This window comes from Oncorhynchus tshawytscha, linkage group LG19 (genome assembly GCF_018296145.1).
Source record: "Oncorhynchus tshawytscha isolate Ot180627B linkage group LG19, Otsh_v2.0, whole genome shotgun sequence".
Taxonomy (NCBI): domain Eukaryota; kingdom Metazoa; phylum Chordata; class Actinopteri; order Salmoniformes; family Salmonidae; genus Oncorhynchus; species Oncorhynchus tshawytscha.
In genome coordinates, this window is record NC_056447.1 from 54,185,830 (window position 1) to 54,207,169 (window position 21,340).

A 21,340-nucleotide genomic window follows, 5' to 3' on the forward strand; every position below is an offset into this window, starting at 1 on the left:
CCTTGAGTGGACCAGCCAGATCCCGGACTTGAATCTGATCAAACATCTCTGGAGAGATCTGATAATAGCTGTGCAGCGACGCTCCCCATCCAGCCTGACAGAGCTTGAGAGGATCTACAGAGAAGAATGGAACACCCCAAATACAGGTGTGACAAGCTTGTAGTGTCATACCCAAAACTGCTTCAACAAAGTACTGAGAAAAGGGTCTGAATTATTATTTAAATGTGATATTTTGTATATTTAATGTGTCAATTTAAAATTAAAATAAAGTTTTTGCTTTGTCATTATGGGGTAGTGTGATGTCATTATGGGGTAGTGTGATGTCATTATGGGGTAGTGTGATGTCATTATGGGGTAGTGTGATGTCATTATGGGGTAGTGTGATGTCATTATGGGGTAGTGTGTGTAGATTGATGGGGGGAAAAAAAAAACTAAGCAATTTTAGAATAAGGTTGTAACGTAACAAAATGTGGAAAAAGTCAAGGGGTCTGAATACTTTCCAAATGCAGGGCTTAGACCCCAGACACGACATTAAAATGACATCTTTAAATCCCAGAATGGGACTTTAGAAAACAAAACACATCTATAGGTTTCCTGTTAGGTTCAAAATAACGACATCACACCGCAGTAATACAGTATATGGCTACCTTTATTTACATGTATCAAGTGTATGTTGGTTGGTGACTGTTCTTTGAAAAGTTTAAGGCAAAGACTACAGATAGATATGGTGTGTATAAAAGTTGTGCCGTTGTCACCAATAAAGACGACCCTGACTAACACTGGCACGCTCTGCTGGTCACATCGAAAGTACACCGTAAAAATTAAACAAATGTCCTTCTCTCTCTACATTTGACATTAACCATGAACACACAAAAGAGACCATCTGTAACCAGATGGCTGTAGGGTTCAAATCAAATGTCATGTCACATGCTTTTGTAAACAATACGTGTAGACCGACAGTGAAATGCTTACTTAAATCTACCCCTGTTAGTTATGAAGCATGTGACATTATGTTCAAGTTAAACTTTTGTATAAATACTAAATATTTCAGTGTAATTATACAGTAGGCTGATTGATGGTGACAAGTGACAATTAGCGTTTTCAAAGTTCTATATCTTGAAAACTGGATTGCTGCACTGCAAAACATTTTTTGGGGGGCTGTATCAACAGTGGACGAATGAAACAAATATACACAAAAATATCATTTTGGGAGTGGAATTGACCTTCAAGTCAAAGTTGCTGAATTAAAAAGGTGATCATCCCTGTAAAATGTCTATTCCCGACGCGCTTCATATCGTCAGCTCACTCTCAATATCACGTTAGAGGATGAGGCATCTCTATCATGTACAGTATGCGTTCTCTATGCCCATTGGACAGACTGAAAAGCGGACCTGAGACCTCCCTCAGTGTTCCGACGCAGCATTAAGAACAGACAGAATATACATCTAGATGCTGATCCACACATTATACCGGTCTGTCAGCTGGACAATGGCTTCACCATGAGCAGGTCTGATCACCTTTCAGTTTAGAGACAAGGGCAGCAGGTCTGATCACCTTTCAGTTTAGAGACAAGGGCAGCAGGTCTGATCACCTTTCAGTTTAGAGACAAGGGCAGCAGGTCTGACCACCTTTCAGTTTAGAGACAAGGGCAGCAGGTCTGACCACCTTTCAGTTTAGAGACAAGGGCAGCAGGTCAGATCACCTTTCAGTTTAGAGACAAGGGCAGCAGGTCAGACCACCTTTCAGTTTAGAGACAAGGGCAGCAGGTCAGACCACCTTTCAGTTTAGAGACAAGGGCAGCAGGTCAGACCACCTTTCAGTTTAGAGACAAGGGCAGCAGGTCAGACCACCTTTCAGTTTAGAGACAAGGGCAGCAGGTCTGATCACCTTTCAGTTTAGAGACAAGGGCAGCAGGTCTGATCACCTTTCAGTTTAGAGACAAGGGCAGCAGGTCTGATCACCTTTCAGTTTAGAGACCAGGGCAGCAGGTCAGATCACCTTTCAGTTTAGAGACCAGGGCAGCAGGTCTGATCACCTTTCAGTTTAGAGACCAGGGCAGCAGGTCTGATCACCTTTCAGTTTAGAGACCAGGGCAGCAGGTCTTGATCACCTTTCAGTTTAGAGTCCAGGGCAGCAGGTCAGATCACCTTTCAGTTTAGAGACAAGGGCAGCAGGTCTGATCACCTTTCAGTTTAGAGACCAGGGCAGCAGGTCTGATCACCTTTCAGTTTAGAGACCAGGGCAGCAGGTCTGATCATATAAATAGAACACGGTCGACTTGAAATGTCTGTTCTAGATATTTTATTTGAATTAGTGTGATTCTGTTTTACTGTACCGCTCTGCCTTACCAGCAGTCTTCTACCTATAGCGGACATTCTGCTGGTTAAATGAACAGCTGAACGAAAACAGATAAACACTTGAGATACAGAGAGAGAGAGAGAGACAGAGAGAGAGAGAGACAGAGAGAGAGAGAGAGACAGAGAGAGAGAGAGAGAGAGAGAGAGAAAAGATACAGGTTTCACCTTAGTGCACAGGAGCAGTAACAATGTCACCAACCAACACCATAAAAATGGAATATCTTTAAACTAACAAACTCTTTGTCCTTGAGACTTCAGTATATTCAAAATGAAACTACCAAAAGATCTGAACAACAAAAAATCATTCAAATGACTACATACTAATACAGTATAGTGTTTTAAATTACTCTGTACATCTTGGAACGGTCCCCAAAAAAGCTACTTATTTCCTATACAGTGCACTACATTCATCAGGGCCCATACGACTCTACTTTTGCTCAAAGGTAGTGCACTATATAGGGAATAGGTTGTTATTTGGGACGTAAGCACTAAGTCACGTGACTGGGCGGAAGGGAGATACTGTACAAGAAAAACATTACTTCAAATGAATACACACTTTTTTTTTTTTTTTTTTTTTTTTTTTTAACACAGAACCCCCTACACACACACACGAGTAGAGTACAGTGTTTGGAGGACGACAACAATCTCCCAGTTCACAATCAGACCCTTTCTCATTTTCATATAGAGAACAAATGAGACCACCATGTGTGGGAGGTTATGTGGGGGCAGGGCATATCAGGGAAGCACCTCCCACCCCCGCATCCCTGATAAGCCCGCCCCCGCATCCCTGATAAGCCCGCCCCCGCATCCCTGATAAGCCCGCCCCCGCATCCCTGATAAGCCCGCCCCCGCATCCCTGATAAGCCCCACCCCCACTTCACCTCCCTGATAAGCCCCACCCCCACTTCACCTCCCTGATAAGCCCCACCCCACATCCCTGACCAGAAAAGTAGAACGTTATACATGTAATGTATAGATCTGCCATGCTGGTTTGTCATGTAGAACTGTGAATAATGTCATTTCGCTTCATTCAATAAACCCCAGCTTAAATATCTGGAAGCACCCACCCCTCCCGGACAACCTGACTCAGCCGAGCCCCCCCCAGTGGCCTCCGTCCCCTCCCCTCCCTGCTCTCAAATCATCTTGGCTCGTCCTCTCTCCTCCCCTCCATCTCAGATCTTCTTGGCTCGTCCTCTCTCCTCCCCTCCCTCCATCTCAGATCATCTTGGGTCGTCCTCTCTCCTCCCCTCCATCTCAGATCATCTTGGCTCGTCCTCTCTCCTCCCCTCCATCTCAGATCTTCTTGGCTCGTCCTCTCCCCAGGTGGTAGTAATAGAAGAGAGTGACCAGGAGGAAGAGTACCCGGCTGAGGAGGAGGAGGACGGCAGCGTTGGGCAACGAGCCCATCTCCACCAGGGTGACAGACGTAACTGCAACAAGACAGGGTTGAGACGACAGTAACAAACAAAAAGAACAATAAAACCTCCTCTCTCTCACATAAAGAGACGGACTGACTGACTGATAGATAACGGACGACTCTCAGTCATGGAGATATAATCCCTCATCGGTAATAACTATGACGTTTCAACAGCGGTATCTGATCCAGACTTCAAACAGTACTACTACGTCTCCAACACTAGAGGGCGCCGTTAGCGTATTACACAATCTGAAGAAGGTGGGCAGATTGGACAGCATGACATATGCAATAAGACTCATGGAGTAATGATAATACATACGGTAATAGGTTTGCAGCATAAGCATGAATTTATATATTAAATACCAACATGAAAAGAATGTGTGCTCTCACCTAAAAACTGGACAGCAAAGTAGCATGCCTCACTGAGCAGAGTCCATTGAATGATGACCTTCTCCTGTGTATACACTCCATTCCACAAGATGAGGGATAGACCTGGAGGGGGGTCAGAGGTCATGGGTTATAGTTCAGTCCATTGAATGATGACCTTCTCCTGTGTATACACTCCATTCCACAAGATGAGGGATAGACCTGGAGGGGGGGTCAGAGGTCATGGGTTATAGTTCAGTCCATTGAATGATGACCTTCTCTTGTGTTTACAACCCATTCCACAAGATGAGGGATAGAACTGTGGGAGGAAATGCCATCGGTCAGAGGTTAGGGGTCAAAGAGGTCACGGGAGACAGGCCAAATGGTATGGAGACATTACTATCCCGAATCTAAATAAATCTGAAAACTATACCCCCATCTTCATTCTTCATCAAGCTGAAAACTATACCCCCATCTACATTCACTGGGCATTCTTCATAACACCCATCTACATACGATATCAACAAAAACTTAATTTCAGGACTCATGTTATCATCCATAATCTAGAATCTAGACAGTCAGGTCCAGGGCCGGTCTACCTTGGGTTGGGGGCCCCCTAGCGAGATCTCTCCATAAAGACCTTAGTAGTCGCAGGGTAATTTCACTATTTCTCCATGATGACCTTTAAAGAGGTCAACATTCACAAGGCAGCTGGGCAGACGGATTACCAGGTCGTGTTTACAGAGCATGGGTGGACCAACTGGCAAGTGTCTTCACTGACATTTTCAACCTCTCCCTGACCGAGTCTGTAATACCTACATGTTTCAAGCAGACCATCAGAGTCCCTGTGCCCAAGAATGCGAAGGTTACCTGCCTAAATGACTACAGACCCGTAGCACTCATGTGTGTAGCCATGAAGTGCTTTGAAAGGCTGGTAATGGCTCACATCAACACCATCATCCCGGATCCAGAGAAGACGCAATCTCAATCACACTGCCCACTGGACCTGAGACTGGGGTGAAGGTTCACCTTCCAACAGGACAACGACCCTAAGCACAGAGTCAAGACAATGCTGGAGTGGCTTTGGGACAAATCCCTGAATGTCCTTAAGTGGCCCAGCCAGAGCCCGGACTTGAATCCGATCAAACATCTCTGGAGAAAACTGAAAATATCTGTGCAACGACCCTCCCCATCCAACCTGACAGAGTTTGAGAGGATCTGCAGAGAAGAATGAGAGAAACAACCCAAATACAGATGTGACAAGCTTGTAGTGTCAGTAAGATGAGGCTGTAAAGGGTCTGAATACTTAAATCAAATCAAATTTTATTTGTCACATACACATGGTTAGCAGATGTTAATGCGAGTGTAGCGAAATGCTGTAACGCAACAAAATGTGGAAAAAGTCAAGGGATCTGAATATTTTCTGAATGGGCTGTATATCGATGTTCTCAGGACCGTCTGAAATGTCCAAAATCTATTTCTAGGAAGGACAAAAAACAGTGTCAAAGACACCAGTCACCAAAGTCATTAACGAGTCACTTAACCCCTACCTACGTGTACAAATTACCTCACCTAACCTGTACCCTGAAACATTGACTCAGTACCCCCTGTACAGAACCTCATTATTGTTATGTCATTTTATTGTTACTTTTTATTAAAATTTATTTTGCAAATATTTTCTTAACTATTTCTTGAACTTCATTGTTGGTTAAGGGCTTATAAGTAAGCATTTAACAGTAAGGTCTACTACACCTGTTATATTCAGCATTTCACAGTAAGGTCTACTACACCTGTTGTATTCAGCATTTCACTGTAAGGTCTACTACACCTGTTGTATTCAAGTCTACTACACCTGTTGTATTCAGCATTTCACTGTGAGGTCTACTACACCTGTTGTATTCAGCATTTCACTGTCTACTACACCTGTTGTATTCAGCATTTCACAGTAAGGTCTACTACACCTGTTGTATTCAGCATTTCACTGTAAGGTCTACTACACCTGTTGTATTCAAGTCTACTACACCTGTTGTATTCAGCATTTCACTGTGAGGTCTACTACACCTGTTGTATTCAGCATTTCACTGTGAGGTCTACTACACCTGTTGTATTCAGCATTTCACTGTGAGGTCTACTACACCTGTTGTATTCAGCATTTCACTGTGAGGTCTACTACACCTGTTGTATTCAGCATTTCACTGTGAGGTCTACTACACCTGTTGTATTCAGCATTTCACTGTGAAGTCTACTACACCTGTTGTATTCAGCATTTCACTGTAAGGTCTACTACACCTGTTGTATTCAAGTCTACTACACCTGTTGTATTCAGCATTTCACTGTGAGGTCTACTACACCTGTTGTATTCAGCATTTCACTGTGAGGTCTACTATACCTGTTGTATTCAGTATTTCACTGTAAGGTCTACTACACCTGTTGTATTCAGCATTTCACTGTGAGGTCTACTACACCTGTTGTATTCAGCATTTCACAGTAAGGTCTACTACACCTGTTGTATTCAGCATTTCACTGTAAGGTCTACTACACCTGTTGTATTCAGCATTTCACTGTAAGGTCTACTACACCTGTTGTATTCAGCATTTCACTGTAAGGTCTACTACACCTGTTGTATTCAGCATTTCACAGTAAGGTCTACTACACCTGTTGTATTCAGCATTTCACTGTAAGGTCTACTACACCTGTTGTATTCAGCATTTCACTGTGAGGTCTACTACACCTGTTGTATTCAGCATTTCACAGTAAGGTCTACTACACCTGTTGTATTCAGCATTTCACAGTAAGGTCTACTACACCTGTTGTATTCAGCATTTCACTGTAAGGTCTACTACACCTGTTGTATTCAGCATTTCACAGTAAGGTCTACTACACCTGTTGTATTCAGCATTTCACAGTAAGGTCTACTACACCTGTTGTATTCAACGCCTGTAACTAATACAATTTGATTCCATAATGACCTCAGTGATCCCAGGTTAATGTCACTACATCTCCATAAAGACCATACAGTGGGATTTATGTTCATCTCTTGTTATATAAACCTTACTAGATCTCTCTCGCTCTCTCTACTTTTCTGTCTATGGTGTGACACCATAACCTGTTAAGAGAAACAGACCTGGGTTCAACTTTTGAGACAAATTAGTTCTACGGTGCCAGGCAAGCTCAAGTAAAAACATAGCAAAAACTATTTGAAAGAAAACAAATACTATTTGAACCCTGAAGGGAAGAGGACCACCGCCAACCCAACATTAAATGACTGACTGACATGATTTATTGTCAAATGAACGCGACTATAATAATGAATTCTCATCTTCAATACAATTCCTGTGGCGTGGTGGTACTAGTCCAACGCTTTAACCACTAGGCTACCCTGCCGCCCCTCCACTCTAACCACTAGGCTACCCTGCCGCCCCTCCACTCTAACCACTAGGCTACCCTGCCGCCCCTCCACTCTAACCACTAGGCTACCCTGCCGCCCCTCCACTCTAACCACTAGGCTTCCCTGCCGCCCCTCCACTCTAACCACTAGGCTTCCCTGCCGCCCCTCCACTCTAACCACTAGGCTACCTGCCGCCCCTCCACTCTATAACCACTAGGCTACCCTGCCGCCCCTCCACTCTATAACCACTAGTCTACCCTGCCGCCCCGCCACTCTATAACCACTAGGCTACCCTGCCGCCCCTCCATTCTAACCACTAGGCTACCCTGCCGCCCCTCCACTCTATAACCACTAGGCTACCCTGCCGCCCCTCCACTCTATAACCACTAGGCTACCCTGCCGCCCCTCCACTCTATAACCACTAGGCTACCCTGCCGCCCCTCCACTCTATAACCACTAGGCTACCCTGCCGCCCCTCCACTCTAACCACTAGGCTGCCCTGCCGCCCCTCCACTCTATAACCACTAGGCTACCCTGCCGCCCTCCACTCTAACCACTAGGCTACCCTGCCGCCCCTCCACTCTATAACCACTAGGCTACCCTGCCGCCCTCCACTCTAACCACTAGGCTACCCTGCCGCCCCTCCACTCTATAACCACTAGTCTACCCTGCCGCCCCTCCACTCTAACCACTAGGCTACCCTGCCGCCCTAATAATATACATGCACGGACATTTTATTGTCGTTGTCCATTTTGTCCATGCATGTATATCTGGCTGACAGATGTTTTGTCCTGCTCTTCTGTGCTAACGTGCACTCTATGACGACTCAAACTACAGTCAGTCACGTGCACTCTATGACGACTCAAACTACAGTCAGTCACGTGCACTCTATGACGACTCAAACTACAGTCAGTCACGTGCACTCTATGACGACTCAAACTACAGTCAGTCACGTGCACTCTATGACGACTCAAACTACAGTCAGTCACGTGCACTCTATGACGACTCAAACTACAGTCAGTCACGTGCACTCTATGACGACTCAAACTACAGTCAGTCAGGTGCACTCTATGACGACTCAAACTACAGTCAGTCACGTGCACTCTATGACGACTCAAACTACAGTCAGTCACGTGCACTCTATGACGACTCAAACTACAGTTAGTCACGTGCACTGGTCATGTAGACGGTGACAGAGATACCAATGAAGGCCTTGCATGAAGCATCCAAATACACGGACATGTGGGAGGGACAGAGATGACACTAATATAGTGTGTGTGTGAGACAGTGTATACGTACCATATGCAGATGAACAGCACAAGGAAATAGCAGTGTGTGTGTGTGTGTGTGTGTGTGTGTACTGACTGAGTAGTGCTCCTCCATAGAGCCTGATGGAGATGCTGGTGTTGCTGATCTCTTCTTCAAACACCACCTCATAGAGCTGGTTGGGACACACCAGGGCCTGCAGAGAGAGAGAGAGGACAACACTTATATACTACACAGCATCCACTATAGCGGGGGGGGGCACTGCCTGTCTAAATACAGCCAGCTCCTCTCTCAACTCCAGCCAGCTCCTCTCTCAACTCCAGCCAGCTCCTCTCTCAACTCCAGCCAGCTCCTCTCTCAACTCCAGCCAGCTCCTCTCTCAACTCCAGCCAGCTCCTCTCTCAACTCCAGCCAGCTCCTCTCTCAACTCCAGCCAGCTCCTCTCTCAACTCCAGCCAGCTCCTCTCTCAACTCCAGCCAGCTCCTCTCTCAAATACATCAGCAGCAATGAACAGACTGTGCAACATGAACAACATGAACCGTTGTAGTAATACAATGGGGTTTAGTTTCTGGTTAGGCAGCGATGCTCTGTGCAGCTGTGTTAACTAACGTTCCAAGAAAGCTAGTTCTGTTTATCCCAAAGTCACCAGGCTAGTTCCGCCAGCATTGAACAGAGGACAACTTCATTTACTATTAAAAAAAACTATTTTTGTCTTCCAGTCCTCCCCCCCAGTAAGGCCATTCAGCTCCACTACTAGATAATGAAGACAATTCAGCTCCACTTAAATTTAGGCACAAAGGCACAGCTGTTCCTCCCAGTTGTCCCCATAGAGAGATAGCGTAGCAGTGTCCCCATAGAGAGATAGCGTAGCAGTGTCCCCATAGAGAGATAGCATAGCAGTGTCCCCATAGAGAGATAGCATAGCAGTGTCCCCATAGAGATAGCATAGCAGTGTCCCCATAGACATAGCATAGCAGTGTCCCCATAGAGTGTAGCGGTGTCCCCATAGAGAGACAGCATAGCGGTGTCCCCATAGAGATAGTGTAGCGGTGTCCCCATAGAGAGACAGCATAGCGGTGTCCCCATAGAGAGATAGCATAGCGGTGTCCCCATTGAGATAGCGTAGCAGTGTCCCCATAGAAATAGCATAGCCGTGTCCCCATAGAGATCGTGTAGCGATATATTTTCATTTGTTTAACACTTTTTTGGTTACTACATGATTCCATATGTGTAATTTCATAGTTTTGAGGTCTTCATTATAACCCACAGTTCCCCAGGGTGCTGAAGACGTGGATGTTGATTAAGGCAGCCCCCTGCACCTCTCTGATTCAGAGGGGTTGGGTTAAATGTGGAAGACACATTTCAGTTGAATTCATTCAGTTGTACAACTGACTAGGTATCCCCCCCCTTTCCCTTAATTCTACAATGTAGAAAATAGTTTTAAATGTTTTTTTACAACTCTGGAATGAGTAGGCGTCCAAACCTTTGACTGGTACTGTAGATTTCCCTTAACGGTGTGATGTTTGATGTAAAATACTTTTTTTTTTAAGTCTTGACACACACACACACACACACCCTATAGTTCTAAACCGCTCCTCTGGGCTCTAAACTGCTCCTCTGGGCTCTAAACCGCTCCTCTGGGCTCTAAACGGCCAATGTGACTCTCTATACATCAGAATCATCATTGCAGAAGTTTGAGCGTGGCTAGAACCCAGGTCATCGAGACACTCACCATCAAGGCCATAACTGTGAAGGCAAACGCAGAGATGGCGATCCAGAGCCTGTAGAGAGACAATTACATACAGAGATTGATTTACCCAAAACTGCAATTAAAATAGATTGATCATATGACAGTAAAATTATACCCCCCCCTCCCCTCTGGTGTGTTCTCTCACCTTAGACCAACAGGCTCTCGCACCTGATACTTGATGTCGTTCCCCAGCATCTGACTGAGCTGTGAGGAGAGAGAGAGAGAGAGACAGAAATAGAAAGAGTGGATCATTAAGACGTTTTCTAATTAGAGCTAGTTATAGGTCTATCGAGGAGGAACCTGACAGATGAAGAGGAAGCAGACACCACATAAAATAAAATGAAAAACAAAAACACACGGAAGCAGATACCCCATCAACAAGGTCTTGAATTAATCACAAACTATATTTAACAGAAAAATCGATTATTTAGCACTAATTAGCTCTTCATCACCCATACACACACCCCATGCGTCACAGACAAAGAATGGAGCTTTACATTGATAGAGCCCACGCCCCTAATGGGGGACGTCGCCCACGCACCTAATGAGGATAACACATCAGATGATTGTTTAGTCATAAATGAACTAAATTCTGTGCAGCATTGTGGAACCCAGCATGTCAACACAGATGGCACGACATGAGTACATTTCATACCAAACATTTACAGAGCCAATGCCTCATTACAGTAACTAACCCTAAACTGAAGACACATGCAGTATACATGCTTCCCTGCAAAGTGTCTATAAATGCTAATAAAATTCACATGATCCTTAAAAACAGACAAATAAAATCTACTGTATTAGTCGGATGTGTTGAATACAACAGGTATCACAGTGAAATGCTTAAATAGTCCCTAACCAACAATGCAGTTTAAAAAATATATATAAAATATATATATATATATATATATAAAAAATATAAATATATATATATATAAAAATATTATATGTATATAAAAATATATATATATATATATAATATAATATATATATATATATATATATATAATATATATATATATAATATAATATATATATATATAATATAATATATATATATATATAATATAATATATATATATAAATAATATAATATATATATATATATAAATAATATATAAATAATATAATATATATAAATAATATAATATATATATATATATAAATAATATAATATATATAAATAATATAATATATATATATATATAAATAATATAATATATATATAAATAATATAATATATATATAAATAATATAATATATATATAAATAATATAATATATATATAAATAATATGATATATATATATATATATAAATAATATAAATAATATGATATATATATATATAATATAATATATATATATAAATAATATAATATAATATATATATATAAATAATATAATATATATATATATATATATATATATATATAAAAATTATATATATAATATATATATATAAAAATTATATATATATATAAAAAAATTATATATATATATTTTTATATATATTTTTATATATATATTTATATGTTATATATATTTTTTTTTTATATATAATTTTTTTTATATATATATATATATTTTTTAATATACATTTTTTTTATTTATATATATATATTTTTTTTAAATACGAATAAGAAATAAAAGTAACAAGTAAAAGTAACAAATAATAGAACCCAGCACAAAGCATTACGTCATCACTGCGGAAAAAGCAAAAACAACTTTACAGAAGATTCATTGCTATTTTATTAGTCTATAAGATGGTCTTTTAGTGAAGAACCCATGATACTTCACTGACATGAATTCATATCAAGCTTTAAATCGGCAGTAGGAACTGGGCAGGTGTGTGTCTGTATGTACAGTTGAAGTCGGAAGTTTACATACACTTAGGTTGGAGTCATTAAATCTCGTTTTTTCAACCACTACACAAATGTCTTGTTAACACACTATAGTTTTGGCAAGTCGGTTAGGACATCTACTTTGTGCAGGACACAAGTCATTTTTCTGGGTAATGCAAGCAGTGTGTGAAGAAGCAGTGTGGCTTGGCAGGGTCGTGTTTCCTAAAGAGGCACGGCTCTCGACCTTCGCCTCTCCCGAGTGCGTACGGGAGTTGCAGCGATGAGACAAGACTGGACCAGTGATGAATTAGGTCTGTTATTTCAGACAGAAATCAATATGCCCAAAGGGGAACAGGACCCCGAGCTGTGCGGATGACGTTACGCATTTGAACTTGAAGGGTTTGAGGTTGTCAGGACAATGAAAACTGCCCAGAACAGAACAGGGTTCACTGGTGATTGTCTGAGTCTCTCAAATACGCTCACACACTCTAGAGACTCTCACTCACTCTACAGAGAGTCCATGAGAGAGAGAAAGAGACTCCACCCCTTCTTCTGTGGGGTTAAATTGGCAGTTGGCATCCAAAGTTATGGTGAATTGACACCACCTACTGTCAAGCCCTGCCTCCTGCCTGTTTACCAGAGTTGTAACATAAAAATGGACCAATAGAAGTAGAAAAAAAGGGGGTCCTGCAAATGCAGAAAATATTTTTTCTTTAGCCTTTATTTAACCAAGCAAGTAATTTAAGACCAAACTCTTATTTACAATGACTGCCTAGCAAGAAGCAATAGGCCTCCTATGGAGACAGGGGCTGGGATTAACACAGGGGATTAACACAGGGGATTAACACAGGGGCTAGGATTAACACAGGGGATTAACACAGGGGCTGGGATTAACACAGGGGCTGGGATTAACACAGGGGCTGGGATTAAAGGAACGCCCAGAATTGTGGTCCGCAATCACACCCTTCTAGCAATTTCAGGTGGAAACTCAATAAAACATGTCTGAAATACAATGAATGTCTATAAATTTCAGCTGTTTCAAAAACATTGCTCTGCTATTAGTATTTTTACGGTATGAATGTTGAGCTCAAAATAGACAATTGTGTTTACACTGCCCTTCTTAGATGGGGGGGGGGGAACTGTCAGGCGCGTGTCGTGCGCTACCTCGAGAGGTAGCGTTGTTGGAGACGTGACTTTACATTACAGTAATGCCTCTCCAGAATCTCTCGGAAATCTCTTTACTTCTCATCTATGAGAATAGACCCCCCAAGGGACAAATACACAATCTAAGAGAGATGAGAAGGACTGAAGTGGCTTCATATGGCCATCTCATTTTGGGATGTTCAAATCACAAAAATAACAGAGGGAGGAAATGGGAAAAATAAGGAGTCTAAATTGCAGCGGAAAGGGAAAAGATAAGAGCCAGAGTGTCCAGCCCTAATCTCTCCAGCCACGACCACTGTATTCCACCGTCCAGTGAAACGGAAGCCTTTGCCCAGCCTGGTTGGCTCTCGCTGCCTGGTTGGCTCTCGCTGCCTGGTTGGCTCTCGCTGCCTGGTTGGCTCTCGCTGCCTGGTTGGCTCTCGCTGCCTGTGGCAGGTTTTGGGGTACTTGGGAAAAATAAAAATCACTGGTCTTAACCTGACTGAGCTGGTAAAAACCTTTTAAAAACGGCAAGAAATCCCTCGTTCGAAAGCGAATGCTTTTCTGGAAACTGTGCCGTGACATTTGGGTCAGCCCCCCTAGCAATTAAAAAGTTCTAGCCAATGAGCTTCAGCCGCTTCGCCATTTGAGAGTGACAGCTAGCACGATGCACACACAGCAGAGCGGAGAGCGAGAGAAATCACGCGGTGCTCATATCTGCTCACATGTGACGCTGTTCACCATTTTTCAGGGACCCCTTTTGGCTCGTGAGCTCTACTTCTAGCACTACTGGCTAAAAAGTATACACAAGTACTGGAGAATCTCTTTAAGACAGGAAGTAGGTACATGAAGTGGGTACATGCAAAGGCAAGAAGTGGGTACATGCAAAGACAGGAAGTGGGTACATGCAAAGACAGGAAGATAAGGTGGGGATTCTGGTGTGTAGCCAGTCCTAACATGAGCCTAAGCAGAGCATACACATGCCTGTGTTATCTAACAGTATGACTTTAGAATTGGCTTGAGAATTATATAACAAGAGGAAAAGCAAAGGACTTGGCTGAGGAGGAGAAGAAACAGGAGAAACGGGAGGAGAAGAAACAGGAGAAACGGGAGGAGGAGAAACAGGAGAAACGGGAGGAGAAGAAACAGGAGAAACGGGAGGAGGAGGAGAAGAAACAGTAGAAACGGGAGGAGGAGAAGCAACGGGAGGAGGAGAAGAAACGGGAGAAACTGGAGGAGAAGAAAAGGGAGAAGAAACAGGAGAAGGAGAAGAAACGGGAGAAAGAGGAGAAGAAACGGGAGGAGAAGAAACGGGAGGAGAAGAAACGGGAGAAACAGGAGAAGAAACGGGAGAAACGGGAGGAAGAGGAGAAGAAACGGAGAAACGGGAGGAAGAGGAGAAGAAACGGGAGAAACGGGAGGAAGAGGAGAAGAAACGGGAGAAACGGGAGGAAGAGGAGAAGAAACGGGAGAAACGGGAGGAAGAGGAGAAGAAACGGGAGAAACGGGAGGAAAAGGAGAAGAAACGGGAGAAACGGGAGGATGAGAAGAAACGGAGAAACGGGAGGATGAGAAGAAACGGAGAAGCAGGAGAAGAAACGGGAGAAGCAGGAGAAGAAACGGGAGGAGGAGGAGAAGAAACGGGAGAAACGGGATGTGGAGAAGAAACGGAGAAACGGGATGAGGAGAAGAAACGGGAGAAAGAGGAGAAGAAAACGGGAGAAACAGGAGGAGGAGAAGAAACGGGAGGAACGGGAGAAAGAGGAGAAGAAACGGGAGAAACGGGAGAAAGAGGAGAAGAAACGGGAGGAGGAGGAGAAACGGGAGGAGGAGGAGAAGAAGAAACGGGAGAAGGAGGAGAAGAAACGGGAGAAAGAGGAGAAACGGGAGGAGGAGGAGGAGAAGAAACGGGAGAAACGGGAGGAGGAGAAGAAACGGGAGGAGGAGGAGAAGAAACGGGAGAAGGAGGAGAAGAAACGGGAGAAACGGGAGGAGGAGGAGAGAAGAAACGGGAGGAGGAGGAGAAGAAACGGGAGGAGGAGGAGAAGAAACGGGAGGAGGAGGAGAAGAAACGGGAGGAGGAGGAGAAGAACGGGAGGAGGAGGAGAAGAAACAGGAGAAACGGGAGGAGGAGAAGAAACGGGAGGAGGAGAAGAAACGGGAGAAACGGGAGAAAGAGGAGAAGAAACGGGAGGAGAAGAAAAGGGAGAAGAAACGGGAGAAAGAGGAGAAGAAACGGGAGGAGAAGAAAAGGGAGAAGAAACGGGAGAAAGAGGAGAAGAAACGGGAGAAGGAGGAGAAGAAACGGAGAAGCAGGAGAAGAAACGGGAGAAACGGGAGAAGCAGGAGAAACGGGAGAAGCAGGAGAAGAAACGGAGAAAAGGGAGAAGAAGGAGAAGAAACGGAGAAGGAGAAGAAACGGGAGAAAGAGGAGAAGAAACGGAGAAACGGGAGGAGGAGAAGAAACGGGAGGAACGGAGAAAGAGAAAGAAACGGAGAAACGGGAGAAAGAGAGAAGAAACGGGAGGAGGAGAGAAGAAACGGAGGAGGAGAAGAAACGGAGAAACGGGAGGAGGAGAAGAAACGGGAGAAACGGGAGGAGGAGAAGAAACGGGAGGAGGAGGAGAAGAAGAAACGGAGAAGGAGGAGAAGAAACGGGAGAAGGAGGAGAAGAAACGGGAGAAAGAGGAGAAACGGGAGGAGGAGGAGAAGAAACGGGAGGAGGAGGAGAAGAAACGGGAGGAGGAGGAGAAGAAACGGGAGGAGGAGGAGAAGAAACGGGAGGAGGAGGAGAAGAACGGGAGGAGGAGGAGAAGAAACAGGAGAAACGGGAGGAGGAGAAGAAACGGGAGGAGGAGGAGAAGAGGAAGAAACGGGAGAAAGAGGAGAAGAGAGAAAGAGAAGAAACGGAGGAGAAGAAAAGGGAGAAAGAGGAGAAGAAACGGAGAAAGAGGAGAAGAAACGGGAGAAAGAGGAGAAGAAACGGGAGAAGAAACAGGAGAAAGAAACGGGAGAAGCAGGAGAAGAAACGGAGAAGCAGGAGAAGAAACGGAGAAACGCAGGAGAAGAAACGGAGAAACAGGAGAAGAAACGGAGAAAGAGGAGAAGAAACGGAGAAACGGGAGAAGAAACGGGAGAAACGGGAGAAAGAGGAGAAGAAACGAAAACGGAGGAGGAGAAGAAACGGGAGGAGGAGAAGAAACGGGAGAAACGGGAGGAGGAGAAGAAAAACGGGAGAAACGGGAGGAGGAGAAGAAACGGGAGGAGGAGGAGAAGAAGAAACGGGAGAAGGAGGAGAAGAAACGGGAGAAGGAGGAGAAGAAACGGGAGAAAGAGGAGAAACGGGAGGAGGAGGAGAAGAAACGGGAGGAGGAGGAGAAGAAACGGAGGAGGAGGAGAAGAAACGGGAGGAGGAGGAGAAGAAACGGGAGGAGGAGGAGAAGAACGGGAGGAGGAGGAGAAGAAACAGGAGAAACGGGAGGAGGAGAAGAAACGGGAGGAGGAGAAGAAACGGAGAAACGGGAGAAAGAGGAGAAGAAACGGAGGAGAAGAAAAGGGAGAAAGAGGAGAAGAAACGGGAGAAAGAGGAGAAGAAACGGGAGAAAGAGGAGAAGAAACGGAGAAGCAGGAGAAGAAACGGAGAAGCAGGAGAAGAAACGGGAGAAGCAGGAGAAGAAACGGAGAAACAGGAGAAGAAACGGGAGAAGAAACGGAGAAGAAACGGAGAAGAGGAGAAGAAACGGAGAAAGAGGAGAAGAAACGGGAGAAACGGGAGAAAGAGGAGAAGAAACGGGAGAAACGGGAGGGGAGAAGAAACGGGAGAAACGGGAGGAAGAGGAGAAGAAACGGGAGGAGAAGAAACGGGAGAAACGGGAGAAACGGGAGGAAGAGGAGAAGAAACGGGAGGAGAAGAAACGGGAGAAACGGGAGGAAACGGAGAAGAAACGGGAGGAGAAGAAACGGAGAAACGGGAGAAACGGGAGGAAGAGGAGAAGAAACGGGAGAGAAGAAACGGAGAAACGGAGAAACGGGAGGAAGAGGAGAAGAAACGGGAGGAGAAGAAACGGGAGAAGAAGAAACGGGAGAAAGGAGAAGAAACGGGAGGAGGAGGAGAAGAACGGGAGGGGAGAAAGAAACAGGAGAAACGGGAGGAGGAGAAGAAACGGGAGGAGGAAGAAACGGGAGAAACGGGAGAAAGAGGAGAAGAAACGGAGGAGAAGAAAAGGGAGAAAGAGGAGAAGAAACGGGAGAAAGAGGAGAAGAAACGGGAGAAAGAGGAGAAGAAACGGAGAAGGAGGAGAAGAAACGGGAGAAAGAGGAGAAGAAACGGAGAAACGGAGAAGAAACGGAGAAACGGAGAAACGAGAAGAAACGGAGAAACGGAGGAGGAGAAGAAACGGGAAAGAGGAGAAGAAACGGAGAAACGGAGAAAGAGGAGAAGAAACGGGAGGAACGGGGAGAAGAAACGGAGAAACGGGAGGAAGAGGAGAAGAAACGGAGGAGAAGAAACGGAGAAGAAGAAACGGGAGGAAGAGGAGAAGAAACGGAGGAGAAGAAACGGAGAAGGAGGAGAAGAAACGGGAGAAGAAGGAGGAGAAGAAACGGGAGAAAGGAGAAACGGGAGGAGAGAGAAGAAACGGGAGAAGAAACGGGAGAAACGAGAAACGGGAGGAGAGGAGAAGAAACGGGAGGAGAAGAAACGGGAGGAGAAGAAACGGAGGAGAAGAAAAACGGGAGGAGGAGGAGAAGAACGGGAGGAGGAGAAGAAACAGGAGAAACGGAGGAGGAGAAGAAACGGGAGGAGGAGAAGAAACGGGAGAAAGGGAGAAAGAGGAGAAGAAACGGGAGGAGAAGAAAAGGGAGAAAGAGGAGAAGAAACGGGAGAAAGAGGAGAAGAAACGGGAGAAAGAGGAGAAAAACGGGAGGAGAGAAGAAACGGGAGGAGAAAGAAACGGGAGAAACGAGAAGAAACGGAGGAGAAGAAACGGGAGAAGAAACGGAGAAACGGGAGGAGGAGAAGAAACGGAGGAGGAGAAGAAACGGAGAAACGGGAGAAAGAGGAGAAGAAACGGGAGGAACGGAGGGGAGAAGAAACGGAGAGGAGGAAGAAGAAGAAACGGGAGGAGAAGAAACGGAGAGGAGAAGAAACGGGAGGAGAAGAAACGGGAGGAGAAGAAACGGGAGGAGAAGAAACGGGAGGAGAAGAAGAAACGGAGGAGAAACGAGAAACGGAGAAACGGAGGAAGAAGAAAAACGGAGGAGAAGAAACGGAGAAAGAGGAGAAGAAACGGAGGAGAAGAAACGGAGGAGAAGAAACGGGAGGAGAAGAAACGGAGGAGGAGAAGAAACGGGAGGAGAAGAAACGGAGGAGAAGAAACGGGAGGAGGAGGAGAAAGAAACGGGAGGAGAAGAAACGGAGGAGGAGAGGAGAAGAAACGGGAGGAGAAGAAACGGGAGGAAAGGAGGAAGAGGAGAAGAAACGGGAGGAGAAGAAACGGAGAAAGAGGAGAAGAAACGGGAGGAGAAGAAACGGGGGAGGAGAGAAGAAACGGAGGAGAAGAAACGGGAGGAGGAGGAGAAAGAAACGGGGAGGAGGAGAAGAAACGGGAGGAGAAGAAACGGAGGAGGAGAAGAAACGGGAGGAGAAGAAACGGGAGGAGAAGAAACGGAGGAGAAGAAACGGGAGGAGAAGAAACGGGAGGAGAAGAAACGGAGGAGGAGGAGGAGAAGAAACGGGAGGAGGAGAAGAAAAACGGGAGGAGAAGAAACGGGGAGGAGAAGAAACGGGAGGAGAAGAAACGGAGGAGAAGAAACGGGAGGAGAAGAAACGGGAGGAGAAGAAACGGAGGAGAAGAAACGGAGGAGAAGAAACGGGAGGAGAAGAAACGGGAGGAGAAGAAACGGGAGGAGAAGAAACGGGAGGAGAAGAAGAAGAAACGGGAGGAGAAGAAACGGGAGGAGAAGAAACGGGAGGAGAAGAAACGGGAGGAGGAGGAGGAGAAGAAACGGAGGAGAAGAAACGGGAGGAGGAGGAGGAGAAGAAACGGGAGGAGAAGAAACGGGAGGAGAAACGGAGGAGAAGAAACGGAGGAGAAGAAACGGAGGAGAAGAAACGGGAGGAGAAGAAACGGAGGAGAAGAAACGGGAAGAAACGGAGGAGAAGAAACGGAGGAGGAAACGGGAGGAGAAGAAACGGGAGGAGAAGAAACGGGAGGAGAAGAAACGGGAGGAGAAGAAACGGGAGGAGAAGAAACGGGAGGAGAAGAAACGGGAGAGAAGAAACGGGAGGAGGAGGAGAAGAAACGGGAGGAGGAGAAACGGGAGGAGGAGGAGAAGAAACGGAGAAGGAGGAGAAGAAACGGGAGGAGGAGAAGAAACGGGAGAAACGGGAGGAGGAGGAGAAACGGGAGAAACGGGAGGAGGAGGAGAAACGGGAGAAACGGGAGGAGGAGGAGAAACGGGAGAAACGGGAGGAGAAGGAGAAACGGGAGAAAGAGAAGAAACGGGAGAAACGGGAGGAGGAGGAGAAGAACGGGAGGAGGAGGAGAAGAAGAAACGGGAGGAGGAGGAGGAGAAGAAACGGAGGAGGAGGAGGAGAAGAAACGGGAGGAGGAGGAGGAGAAGAAACGGGAGGAGGAGGAGGAGAAGAAACGGGAGGAGGAGGAGGAGAAGAAACGGGAGGAGGAGGAGGAGAAGAAACGGGAGGAGGAGGAGGAGAAGAAACGGGAGGAGGAGGAGGAGAAGAAACGGGAGGAGGAGGAGGAGAAGAAACGGGAGGAGGAGGAGAAGAAACGGGAGGAGGAGAAAGAAACGGGAGGAGGAGGAGGAGAAGAAACGGGAGAAATGGGAGGAGGATGAGAAACGGAGAAACGGGAGGAGGATGAGAAACGGGAGAAACGGGAGGAGGAGAAGAAACGGGAGGAGAAGAAACGGAGAAACGGGAGGAGGAGGAGAAGAACGGGAGGAGGAGAAGAAACAGGAGAAACGGGAGGAGAAGAAATGGGAGAAACGGGAGGAGGAGGAGAAATGGGAGGAGGAGAAGAAACGGGAGAAACGGGAGGAGGAGAAGAAACGGGAGGAGAAGAAACGGAGAAAAACGGGAGAAAAACGGGAGGAGAAGAAACAGGAGAAACGGGAGGAGGAGAAAACGGGAGGAGGAAACGGAGAAACGGGAGGAGAAGAAACGGGAGAAGAAGAAACGGGAGGAGGAGAAGAAGAAACGGGGAGGAGAAACGGAGAAGAAGAAACGGGAGGAGGAAACGGGAGGAGAAGAAACGGGAGGAGAAAGAAACGGGAGGAGAAGAAACGGAGGAGAAGAAACGGGAGGAGGAGGAGGAGAAGAAACGGGAGGAGAGGAGGAGAAGAAACGGAGAGGAGAAAGAAACGGGAGGAGGAGGAGAAGAAACGGGAGAAAGGGAGGAGGATGAGAAACGGGAGGAGGAGAAAGAAACGGGAGGAGAAGAGGAGAAGAAACGGGAGGAGGAGGAGAAGAAACGGGGGGAGGAGAAGAAACAGGAGAAACGGAGAGAAACGGAGGAGAAGAAATGGGAGAAACGGGAGGAGGAGGAGAAATGGGAGGAGGAGAAGAAACGGGAGGAGGAGGAGAAGAAACGGGAGGAGGAGAAGAAACAGGAGAAACGGAGGAGAAGAAACGGGAGAAACGGGAGGAGGAGAAGAAACGGAGGAGGAGAAGAAACGGGAGGAGGAGAAACGGGAGGAGAAGAAGAAACGGGAGGAGGAAGAAGAACGGGAGGAGAAGAAGAAACAGGAGAAACGAAGAAACGGGAGGAGAAGAAACGGAGAAACGGGA

General features: G+C 45.7%; 1 protein-coding gene and 1 long non-coding RNA gene across 3 annotated transcripts in view; both read right to left on the reverse strand.

Moving 5' to 3' along the window:
- Positions 1–631: 631 nt before the first annotated feature.
- LOC112251448 lies at positions 632–1,679 on the reverse strand. The gene is made up of 2 exons (XR_002953678.2): positions 1,555–1,679; positions 632–1,517 (listed from the first exon to the last, which is right to left on the reverse strand). It is a non-coding gene; the product is annotated as an uncharacterized LOC112251448 (long non-coding RNA).
- A 1,858-nt stretch (positions 1,680–3,537) lies between these two features.
- Positions 3,538–21,340, reverse strand: part of LOC112251445 (tumor protein p53-inducible protein 11) — a 94,946-nt gene continuing 77,143 nt past the window's right edge. The window contains exons 3-7 of one of the 2 annotated variants that reach the window (XM_042301900.1): positions 10,691–10,749; positions 10,528–10,576; positions 8,894–8,990; positions 4,165–4,266; positions 3,538–3,787 (exon numbers count right to left, since the gene is read on the reverse strand). In XM_042301900.1, coding sequence (XP_042157834.1) covers positions 3,651–3,787; positions 4,165–4,266; positions 8,894–8,990; positions 10,528–10,576; positions 10,691–10,749 — 444 coding nt within the window. In that variant the 3' untranslated portion in view covers positions 3,538–3,650. The remainder of the gene's footprint in view (positions 3,788–4,164; positions 4,267–8,893; positions 8,991–10,527; positions 10,577–10,690; positions 10,750–21,340) is intronic. The other variant, XM_042301899.1, reaches the window with a different exon arrangement.